The sequence below is a fragment of the Triturus cristatus genome, chromosome 5_1, assembly GCF_964204655.1.
Source record: "Triturus cristatus chromosome 5_1, aTriCri1.1, whole genome shotgun sequence".
Lineage (NCBI taxonomy): Eukaryota > Metazoa > Chordata > Amphibia > Caudata > Salamandridae > Triturus > Triturus cristatus.
The window spans coordinates 159,948,409-159,960,765 of NC_140587.1; the positions used below are offsets into that span (position 1 = coordinate 159,948,409).

Sequence of the window (12,357 nt, forward strand, 5' to 3'; positions counted from 1 at the left end):
AAACCAGGCAGCACCTCTCTCTATTCAGAGTGCCTGCCATCAAAGCATTCTTGGAAGGACTCAAACGAGTCATTCCACCTAGTCACCCACCGGCTCCAATGTGGAACCTCAACTTGGTCCTCACACGCCTGATGGGTCCACCCTTTGAACCTCTACACTCATGCGAGATTCAATTCCTTACCTGGAAAGTAGCCTTCCTGGTAGCGATCACTTCCCTAAGAAGAGTTAGTGAACTCCAGGCACTAACCGTTCAAGAGCCATTTATTCAGGTTCACGCCAACAGGGTCGTACTACGTACCAACCCCAAATTCATGCCCAAAGTAATATCGCAGTTCCACATGAACCAGACTATTGAACTGCCCGTTTTCTTCCAAAACCCACAAACTGTTGCAGAGCGGGCATTACATACACTAGATGTACGGAGGGCCCTCATGTACTACATCGACAGGACTAAACCCTTCAGGAAGACAAAACAACTATTCGTTGCCTTTGCCCCACACCACAAAGGTAACGCCATCTCCAAAGCAGGGATAGCCAGATGGATAGTTAAGTGTATTCAAATCTGTTATCAAAAGGCAAAACGCACATTAACTATTCCACCACGAGCCCACTCAACACGCAAGTTGGGGGCTTCCATGGCCTTCCTAGGAAATATTCCCCTGCATGATATATGCAGAGCAGCCACATGGTCCACTACACACACATTTACAAAACACTATTGCGTAGATGTGCAGTCAAAACAGCAGGCAGCTGTAGGACAGGCTGTTCTCAAAACACTTTTTCAGACCGCTGCAGCTGGCACGGGTAGCCGCCGCCAATAGAGGGCACTGCTATGTATTCTATGCACAGATATGAATTCAGCAGCCCACATGCCTCGAACTGAATATGCTACTTACCAGTATGCATCTGTTCTTGGCATGTAGGGCTGCTGACATTCATATCGCCCTCCCTCCTCCCCGGCGCCTGTCGCAGCTGCAGCTCTCAGAATTATTGCAAACATGGTCATCACTTTCTGTATCTACTCCATCACTGCCACAATGGCGAAAAACAATCTGAGGATGGAGAGGATGCCCATGCGCACTGTAGTCCATGGGAGGAGTCACCTATCCAAGGATACTTCGAAGACTCTTCCAGGACAACAACGTGCAAACATCCGGACCCAACACTAGGCGGCGATCTATGCACAGATATGAATGTCAGCAGCCCTACATGCCAAGAACAGATGCATACTGGTAAGTAGCATATTCAATATGTTGAATAAGGCAGGAGCAAGGATGGAGCCTTGTGATACACCACATACCAGAGCAACTCTTGATGGAAACAATCTCTTATTTTTACCAATAGGTGTCTGTTGTGTAGTAAGTCATTTGCCATGAAATCCCATTCCTTGATCGAGTATCAGGAAATACCTGCCATGCTCAATTGTAATGAAGGCAGCTAAGAGATGTAGTAATATCAGTAAACATGCATTACGTTTGTTGAATATATGATGCACATTATACATATATTTATATATACATACATACATACATACATACATGTATATATTAACTGAAAAAACTAAGATTAAAACTACATTAAAATATTAAGTTCTTAGCGTATGGTAAAAGCCCCCCAGAAATTCAATAGTTAGGTATTGAAATTAGATAATGTTTAAAAACCGACGAACCACTGAAATATGCCAGTTATTGTTTAGTGAACTAACTATAACTTTCACCCTGTGATGCACTGCTTATAACCTCCCATGCTGCATCTCTCATGACATGTTAAATGACATCATTGATGACATCTCAAATGACATTATCCACTGTACTGCAATTCACATTACTCCATATATCCCTACATCATTTTAAAAATGATTAGCCTATCAGCACAATGGTCCAAGCGGAGGGTTAGTGGGAGGATCTAGTATTGATCTAGGGTTACACTCATTGCTCTCTGCAGTTTTAGAATGCCAGCAACCTGATGCAGGGTCGGCCCTTCTTGGACCCAGTTCCGCAAATCACATCACCACAGAAGCCTTGCTAGAGGGGAACACACCTTCAAGAACAAGGAGTGTGGACCCCTGACTTAAGAGATATGCACATCAACCACCTGGAATTGATAGCAATCTAGCTGGCCCTCAAGGCATTCCTTTCTCTCATTCAGCACAGGGTAATTCTAGTCCGGATGAACAGCACAATTGTCATGTTTTACTTACAGAAGCAGGAAGGCGCCCACTCCCTTCAGTTGTCTGCCCTAGCTCGTAGCATTTGGCGGTGGGTGGTACATCTCAGAGTCCATCTCCTCATACAATACATACCCAGAAACGACCTTGCATACCTGCTTAGCAGGAAGCATCGACAAACCCCCAAGTCATACTTCTGTACTGTGACTGTTGGATGTTCCCTCACACAGACTTCTTCACCACCACCGAAAACACGAAAAGCCCAAACTTTGCCTCCAGGCTCCCGCACCCACAGTCCATTAGCAATGCACTATGAATGAACTGGTCAGGGATATTTATCCACCCTTTTCCCTCTCACTCACTTCCTCCATTCATGGTTCGGAAGCATTGTCAAACATCCTTCACTCTCATTTTAGTAGCCCCGACCTGGGCCAGAAAACCCTGGCTACTGTCTCCCTACACACATTGATCCTCTGAACTCATAGTAATCGTCAAAGACATTGTTTGTTACCTGCTTCACTTGCAGAAGTCAGGCCTTGCTTTTACTTGTATCAAACTTCACTTAGCTGCTGTCGCTGCTTATCTCCAAAACAGAGAACACACTTCGCTTTTCAGGGTGCCTGTTATCAAAGCCTTTATTGAAGGGCTCAAAGGAATATTTCACCATGGGTGCCACCCGCTTCTGTGTGGAAACTCAACATTGTTCTCACTAGACTAATGGGCCCTCCTTTTGAATCACTTCATTCTTGTCCCTGACAGTTTCTTTCTTGGAAGGTAGCTTTCCTGTTACCCTTCACTTCTCTCAGGGGTCTTAGTGAGATACAGACTCTTACTCTAGAAGAGTCTTTTTCTTCAAGTATGGATGGTCGTCAGGGGCACACCCCAATTCCCTGTCTAAGGTGGTCTCTACCTTCCACATCAATCATACCACAGACCTTCTATTCTTCCCACATCCAGAATCAGTAGCAGAAGGAGCTCTTTACACATTAGATGTCAAAAGAGTGTTTATGTATTCCATTGACCAGACAAAGCCCTTCCGTAAGACACAACAGCTCTTTGTCTTTTTCTCCAAACCACACAAAGGGCAGGCTCTCTCTAAGGCTGGTATAGCACACAGGCTGGTCAAATGCATACAAACCTGTTATGCTAAAGCCAAAAATACCTTTGCCTGGGAGGGTTTGTGGGTCTGATGTTCTGCAGACCAGGGGGGGGGGGGGGGTTGAACAGGGATGCCAATTCTCATTCTTCTTCTACCCGTATTGGTACCATGTATAGGGGCGAGTTCCCCGGTGTCCTTAAAATGCCAATAAAGTTTGTTGTCAAAAAAAATAAAATACCTTTGCCTGTCCCTTCCAGGCCCGACTCATCCTGCAAAAGAAGGAGCTTCTGTGGCTTTCTTGAGTAATATTTCTACAGCTGACATCTGCAAGGCAGCTACATGGTGTACCCCCAAGACAGTTTTGAAATATTACTGTGTGGACTTTTTAACGTAGCAATAAGCCAATATTGGTTGGGCTGTCCTTCGCATATTTTTCCAATCTTCTGCAACCTCCTCAGGCTAGCCACCGCTTCTGAGGGGATTGCTTTTAGTCTTTGCACAGCATGTAAGCATGTGTAAGCTGCAGCTACACATGCCACAAACGGAAAATGTTCCTTACCCTGTAAAGCATCTGTTTGTGGCATGTAGTGCTGTAGATTCACATGAGCGTTGCTCCTACCTGGGTGCCTTTAGATGTTGCAGACGTTTTCAACTTTCATCCTTAATCTTTCCTTCAGCCATTTTCTGTATCTCTGCACTCCATCTACATATTTATCCTTTGTGCGGAAAAAACTATGTAACAATGAAGCCGATGCCCATGTGCGTTACCAGCAATAGGTGGAATCACTATACCCTGTGACTCCCAAAAAATTCTTCAAAGAAAAACAACTTGCACATATCCGAGCTTACCCGTAGATGGCAGGAGTATGCACAACATGTGAATCTACAGCACTGCATGGCACGAGCAGATGCTTACAGGGTAAATAACTTTTTCCATATATATTCACTGAAAAAATACAGTTTAATGTGACATTATAGTTAGGTGTTGGAATGAGACACAAGCTAATATTTAAAAAAAAACACTGAAATACTCAAGCTGCACTTTAGTGAACTAACAATAACTTGTGCCCCCATCATGTGCTGTTTATGACTTTTCTATAAGAATTTTCTCTGACAATCTCTGCATTAGCTCCCACAGTGCTGTCACATCAGCATTGTAGCACTGTAGCACAATGTGTTTGAAATGCTTATTCCCATTGCACCACTCACTTTACTGTCAATTGTATGTTATGTTAAGTAGCGTTTATGTAGCACAACATACACATTCAAGACGTTTTTAAAGAAGGTTTGCAAGTTTTTAACCAGTTTATAAGCGCAGCTGTGGTTTCAACAGATCCTGCAATGTATGACTATTGTTATGACATACGGTGTAAATCTTTATGATTAAACACTTAAAACCCAAGGAGGCTTTGCTGTCATTGGCCCTCATCCAAATGTCAAAAAGCAAAGGATAAAGTTGGAGGCATATATTCTGAAGGCTAGTTTCTCGGACTAGATGATGATTAAAGGAATGGGGTCCATTTAGAATTCAAAGTACCACATCAGCTTATTAAAGCTGAGGACTGTCTATTTAGCCCCTTAGGACCATCCTTCCACCTGCACATCCGTCCATCTAAGTCATGAACAAACAGGAAGACACAATATCGAGAACTCGAGCGTAAGCAATCTTGGGATGGCTTATCCCAAGCAGCCTCTCCATAAAAGCAGTGCATTCTTTAGACTATCCACCAAGGAGTTCTTAGAAATCAACGAAGTATTCCTAAAAACAAACTTTGCATGGAAAATCAATTTTTGAATTCTCAGACTGGCCTTGATTTGTCTTCCTTGAGGTCAAATGTTTTGTACGTTATTGATCATATTTGAGCACACCCAGACCCTCGTTTACCCCTAGATCTGTTTGTAACCCCAAAATGATGCTTTGTAAGTCTGTTTCAGTTAGTGCTTATGTCATCCTCTCAGCATGTCTGTTTTTTATGTTCCTTGTTCTCCATTACTCTGCTGAGTATCTTGTATTTGTTACCACAGCATATTTTAGAGCTTATACATTTGTGATATCTACCCTTTGTCCTATCAGTGCACAGTGAAGGCCCTTTATGATTATAAAGCACAGCGGGAAGATGAACTCTCCTTCTGTAAGCAGGCGATCATCCACAATGTGGACAAGCAGGATGGAGGCTGGTGAGATTATTGTGATTCCCCCTTTCCTTTTGGCAGAGATCATGGCAGTGTGTTGATCGAGAGTGGCGAGTGGAGGAACGGTGTGAAGTGTACTAACTTTGGTGCCGTGTGTAAAGGTTCTGTAAATGTCTCAGTGTTTTTATTGCCCTTGTTCTTAATAATCCCCAAATACAGCCATGAGAAATTACAAGTGACTAATTTCAATTCAAGCATTCCTTGCATCAACTATTTTTTGTTTTTCTAAGAGGGTATGCTCAGACATTGGTCCATGCTCGCTGCACCACTGAACTCCAGCTGCACCTCTCTGATGAGGCCCAAGCAGGCTGAAACCTGTTTGGGGATGCATGTGTGATGGCACCTGGCCATGCAGTTATGGCTAGAGTCGACTATTCGTTTTGGAGCAGGACCAAGACTGATTTGCATATGGCTGGTCTCTGTTCAGAGTCACTCAATGGGCAATAAACAATGGACAGCAATGCGGCCCTAAGTAATTACTCCATGCTGAATTTAGTTCAAGCATTCCACCCATTTTTTTTTCTTTTCTTTTTCTAAGTGAGATGCCCTTGGTATGACATGTATGCCCAGATGTGGGTCCATCGCTCACTGTGCCTCTGGACTTATACTGCATCTCGTTAATGAGGTTCAAATAGGCCAGAACTAGCATGGGGTTGCTTGTGCTTCAATCTATTAGGGACCGGCCTGGCTGTTTAACCAGGACTTTACTTTTGGATCAGGACCAAGAGAGACCGGTCATCCCCTGGCATTGCATGCAGTATTTCACGCCTCTAATCCACCTGAGTCAGTCCATTTGTCTTGTTTCTTTATTTCTCTAGGTGGCGCGGCGACTATGGTGGTAAAAAGCAACTCTGGTTTCCTGCCAATTACGTGGAAGAGATTACCAGCACCCTCGTGCAGGATCAGGATGAAGCAGTGAGTACAAACCCTGTTTTTGTTTGTGAATAATATGGCTTTTCCTCTCGTAACAGGTTTTAGGAAACGTAGACCTCAAAATAGATTTTGTATCTGCTTGTGCGATACTTCAAAAGTCAACTACGCAGCTTGTGTGAAATGCATTATAACATGTGGGCACAAACACTACACTAAGTTTACCGCAGACTCTTTATAGCAATGAAAAAAATGTGTCTCATTTGCTCCAATGTCATTAATGTCCCTGTGTCATTTTTGCCCCCTTGCTCGGACAGTCTGCAAAAGGTAGTTGGGTAAACGAACCACCAATTCCTGAAAAAAAATGTATATTGCTGGTCACAAAATGGGCCGAGATATCTAGGCAATATTCTACTGTTAATACAATACATCAGATGATACAAAGTTCAAAAGTAAAGTGCTTATGCTATTTTCGCCTGTAAAAACGTACTCAGTGATATATTAATATCATGCTGGCCCTTGATTTTAAAAGATTAAAATTGTGTCAGTCGGATGTATAAATCATACTCTTACGTAGGTGGTCGACATACACGGAATCAAAAACCTTAAAGTGCTCATGCTCATACACAATTAGGAAATAAGATATATTCCAACATCTACCTTGCATTTCCTACTTTCTTTTGGCTTAAACTAAATTTTAAAAGAAATTTCGCAACTCTTGCACGAATCTTCAAAGCTGAGAATTAGTATCCTGTGGAACTGTATGGATCCCCTCCTTCAAGAAAATGTTTCTTACGTATTTCCTCCTTTCCCTTAGATGCATGGGGATGATACAATGGGTATGAGTTAAGTCTTGCTAGGGATAGCCATATGCACTTTTCTCCTTCCCTACCCAGCTTGCCTAAAGACCTTTTAGGTCTCACTAAGGCAGCGCATGTGCTGTCTCTCGAGACATGCTGTATTTACTTTGTAGGCTTTCACCACACCTATCCGTTTTCATTTGTTCCTTCATGTGCCTTTCAAAATTCCTTTGTTTTCGTTGGTGAGTAGTTTACATTTGTCCCTCCTTTTGCTGTTTAGGTCATGCCCTGTTACATGGATCACTTCACTATCTGCCTTATATGTCAGTTTTGGTGCACTACTTTTTCTTTTGGTGGGAGTGTTTGGCTCTCCGAGTGCGCTCAGCAGAGGGCTGCAAATCATATCCTTAGCTTGTTTTCCTCTGTCTTTGGCTTCACAAGCGCTTTTTCAGCCAGAGGCTATATTGTTTTTTATCCTATAACATTTTTGGTTTCATTTGATCACATTTCTATACATGAAATAATATACTTACTTAATGGAAGTGTTGTTTAACCCCTTCACTGCTAGGCCTTCCACCCCTCACTGTGCTAAGCCTTTTTTTGGCTATTCAGGATAGTTCGCACTTAGGCCCTTGTACCTTTTGGCCCACATAAGGTATCCACGTCAAATTTGCGTCCTTTTTTTCCAACACCCTGAGGATTCTAAAGGTACCCAGGGTTTGTGGATCCTCCTTGAGGGGACCCAGAAATTAGCCAAAATACAGCTAACTTTTGTTTGTTTTTGAAGAAATTGGAAAAAGTGCTGCATAAGAAAGTGACTGTTTTTTTCCCTGCAAATGGCATCAACAAAGGGTTTGTGGTGCTGAAATCACCATCTTCTTAGCATTCAGGGACAGGCAGACGTTTGACAGAAAACCCACATTTTCTACACAGTTTTGGCATTTTGCTGGAACATAGCCTATTTTTGCAATTTTTTGTGCTTTCAGCTTCTTTCCAGTTAGTGGCAGAAATGGGTGTGAAAGCAATAATGGATACCGGAAAGCAATACATTTCTGAAAAGTAGACAGAATTCTGATTTCCGCAAAGGGTCATTTGTGTAGATCCTTCAAGGTTTTTTTTAGGAAATTGAGCTGAAAAAAACAGCCATTCGTGCCAACGTTGTCCCCTGTAACTTCTACTAAGTATGACTGATCTTTTAAAGCAATATACCGTTACATCCGCTAGACCCTTCTGCATCAGCACACCACCACCTCAGCATCACTCTGCACCACCTGAGTATCATTGAGCATCACTTCTGCGCCAGCACACCACCACCTCAACATCACTCAGCGCCACCTGAGTCTGCACTCGGAATCTGGCATCTGTTAATTCTCCCTTTGTGTCCATCTGCTGCTTGTGTTGTAATTCAGGTACTATTTACCAACCTCCACCCTCCCATTGTTTATGTCCCCCCGCCTCCCATAACATAAAAAGCAGTAAAAAACAACATTAGAACAGGCAGGAAGAAGTTGCCAACAATGCAAGGACATAAAAACTAGAAGACGTTTGTTATGTTCATTCTTTTTAGGTCTCGCCTGGCGGTAGCAGCACACATTCACTCCTCTTGCCATGCGAGTGCCTTTTGGAACCAATACGGATTCCATGCACGCGTACGGGTAGATAAAATGTGCACTCGCATGCACAAGAGATGTGCATGTGCGCGCGCATGGTGGCATGCTTTCGCTTTCCCTCCCTCCCCCGTCGGGCCCCTCCTTCTTCCATTGTGTGCGGGCTTTCGCTTGGCGGCGTGCATGCATGCACCGGCAGTTCATGCGTCGCACATCGCTGGGCGCTGATGCCCACCACCGCACGGGGGAGCCCGCCTCTCGTCGCCAGGGTTGCAGCTTTCGCCACGCGGCCAGTGCAGAGATTCAGATGGTCATCCTGCTCATTGCCACCTCGGTGGTCGTGCTCATCTGCATCATACCGCTGGTGGTGAGTACAGGGCTCCACTTGGCTCCTTCCCAACACCCCCAAGCTGTCCTGCGTCTCTTCGTACTTTGTCATCTGATCCACGCTACTAGCGAGGCTGTGCATATTATTCCCCCATTATCCGATCATCCCCTGAATAAATATACATAAAGAACATTTTCCATTCTACTGTTGGTAAGAATACATTCATAGGCCTGCCTCTTTGCCAACACACCACCCCGTCCCATACCCAAGCCTCGCCTCCTTCATTGCACCAGTGGTGCATTCAGGCCTCTACTTTACCACTTCATATGCTTCATAGCCATATAGCAAGCTGTGCATCTGCCACCTCTGCAGCGCATCCTTTCCTGAATTTCAAACTTCCAAAATACTGTTTAACTTAAGCATATTGCATCCATATGCGTATAAGACAAAAGACGGCCAGCGGCGCATTCTAGCAGAATCCCAGAACATACATACTACCCATTTTCCACAGGTGCTCTGGGACCCCAGAAAAGGTGGTAATGTGCTATACAAATCCACATAGTGAAACATACTGCTAGTGCTGACAGCATTACTGAATGATTATTATCCTACACTTAGCTGTGCACGCAGCCTTCATAACAGCAGCATGCGTGTTCGTGTCTCTCCTGCTGAACACCCATGTGTGCTTTTTCACTCGCTGTGTCTATGTATGCTCAGCTCATTAACAGGCACTACACGCGTGCATGGCAGCTTCTCGTCTTTCATGGGATCGCATTTTAACAGTTACGTAGGCAGGTTTGCTGCCTTTGATCCCAGGCTCATACTGAAATACATTTTCAGATTTTTGCGTCGGCTTCTCCTTGCAGCGCCCTGTGTGATTTTATGGCTCAAAGGCGTTCATGCTGGGTTTGTGTTACAGGGCTCGGAGACCGAGAAAAACACACTGCCTTTTCAAGACAATAATAAATAGGGCTCGAGGCTGCCTATGTGTGGCATAGGCAGGTGATGCAGAGAGGTGCACCTGGGACTGCAGGGGAACTAGAAATGTGAGCTGAAAACGGCATTTACTTGTACTTTTAAAATATCTAATAAATTGAAGGGACACATGAAGGCTGAATATGCAACCGCGTTCTCAGCAATAACTGGGAAGTTTTAGGATGTTTTTATTTCTGTGCATGGTCTTTGGACAGTTGGGTGCGGCGGGGGCAGCGTGCAGTCCTTGGAGAAAGGGGGTGTGTTGTTTATTTGCGCCGCAGCGGCCACAAGGTTAATGTGTAGCCCTCGGGCTTCCTGCTACATAAATTCAAGGAAAAAGCGAGTTAAAGAAATATGCATGTTTTCCCCTTATGGTAAATTAACACAAGTTAAAGTTGATTTGATGCTGCACGTATAGGGGCAATCGGATGGGAGCTAGCGCAGTCCCAATTGACCCCCCCTTGCAGTTTTAAAGCCTCATCCCCTTCCGCTGCGGGGACGGGGTATGGGAACCCGGCAACACGTCCTCGCTGTGCAGGGGACGGACAATAATGCTGATAGCGCAAATCAAACAAACTGCTGACCACCACCCCCCCCCAAACAGAAAACAGCCCGGTTTAGCAGTGCTAAAGCTAGGCCAGCAACATGTTTTCATTTCCATTGGGATTGCGGTGATATCAACTGTAAAAGGCATGCTGTGTTTTTAAGGAGTTATTTTCTGCCGTGAGTCTGTTTTACTAAGTGTCGGACCTAGGTTCCGAAGCGCAGACCTAGCAGGGTGGCGATTAACAGTAACAACACATTCTCCGCCTGGCCAGATTAATTATCATGTGATTGTTTCAGCTGTTATCTAAAGGCACTTGTTCTCATTTTGTCAGCATATATGTGCGTGTTTATCTTAAATGCACAGTGTGACTTTAGACGGGGTGAGCTCGGGTGCTGTTTCTACCCTTTACATTTGCCAGTGTGCATCAAGGGCACCGTTTTTGCATATTCTGTGCCCTAGTAAGCCGAGGGCATGACACTTAATGGTGAGGTATTAATAATGCACTGCGGCTGCTAGCTACATAACCGGAAGCTTTGGTGATCTCCTTAGTGGCTCGCCCTCTTGGAATGCCTCTCTTCTGCTCCGTTCTGTGCACAGTAAGGGATTAACGTCCTTCGTGTTGCATCACGGCGCTCATTTTTGCTTTCACAATGGCGTCTGCTCAAAGTCTAAAGCAATAGGTCTCGCCTTTAAATAAGTTAAAGCCGTTTGCTTTGCTATACAATACCATTAGCAAAGCAAATGGCTTTAACTTAATCAAAGGCGAGACCTATTGCATTTTCAATGCTTGTTATTATAACTTTTCAAAATGCTTCATAGCAGCCACCCTGCTCTACAACATAGCTTAAAGATATTGGTAAAGCCAATAGCTCCATCTAAACACTTATAAGACCCCATAGGCAAGACCTATTGCCTATGCCAATGCTTGTTGATTAAAAGGTTGCAATATTCTTCCACCACATCACTGATTAATGACTGGAGGTGACTTTTAGCAAATAGTTTGCTTCCAAAATGTAACAGTGTCACTATCCCATAATTGGCAGTCTCTCTGTGTGCTCTTGCATGATATCAGTGTTGCTCTTTCTGATAGAGATTGCTGTCTGCAGATTCCTCACCTTAGAATATTCCCCAGACGTCAAAATGGATCTGGAAAATCTTGAGCAGTACCTCTGCGCTCCAGTAGGTGGCGTCGTTTGGTTCTGCGTAATCTGCATTGGAAGTTGTAGTGCCTATATATGAACCACCCTGGTGTGCTGATATCAGTTCCTTTCTTTTTATTTTTGTAAAATTATTTTTATTGGCATTTTCCCATTTCTATAGTATCACATAACAGAATAACATCTCTAATCATCATGTTCGCCATGCCTCTCCAGGGAGTGGTATCCCACCAGCAGTTCAGCATGAGTGCATAATACAGGCATTGGAATGTTAGCTCCATTACAGATGTCCCCCATGTTGATATTCCCCCTTCAAGTTCATGAGAACCTTCACAATGCATACTTCCTAGCCAGAGACCAATCATATACCAACATAGTGGAGAAAAAAAACCCATAATCAACAAATTAACCAATAATGCAAACAAACAGTGGGTTCCAGTGTGGTATCTTACATTGTCATAAACAGTGAAGTGGGCAGGTATTGGTGCCCAAAGGAGGGAGAGAAGTTGTCCATCCACCCATAAACATAGTCTGATTAGTCTTTTATAATAGATCGTTCCTCTACACACTGCATCCAGTGGCCACTCTCACTAGGGGCTGTCTTCCACAATTAG

General features: G+C 44.0%; 1 protein-coding gene across 3 annotated transcripts in view; it reads left to right on the plus strand.

Moving 5' to 3' along the window:
• LOC146830503 (1-phosphatidylinositol 4,5-bisphosphate phosphodiesterase gamma-1-like) overlaps positions 1-12,357 on the plus strand; it is a 695,332-nt gene that overhangs the window by 508,858 nt on the left and 174,117 nt on the right. For all 3 annotated transcript variants that reach the window (XM_085604690.1, XM_085604691.1, XM_085604692.1), the window contains 2 exons: positions 5,341-5,444; positions 6,278-6,374. In XM_085604690.1, the coding sequence (XP_085460816.1) occupies positions 5,341-5,444; positions 6,278-6,374 (201 nt within the window). The remainder of the gene's footprint in view (positions 1-5,340; positions 5,445-6,277; positions 6,375-12,357) is intronic.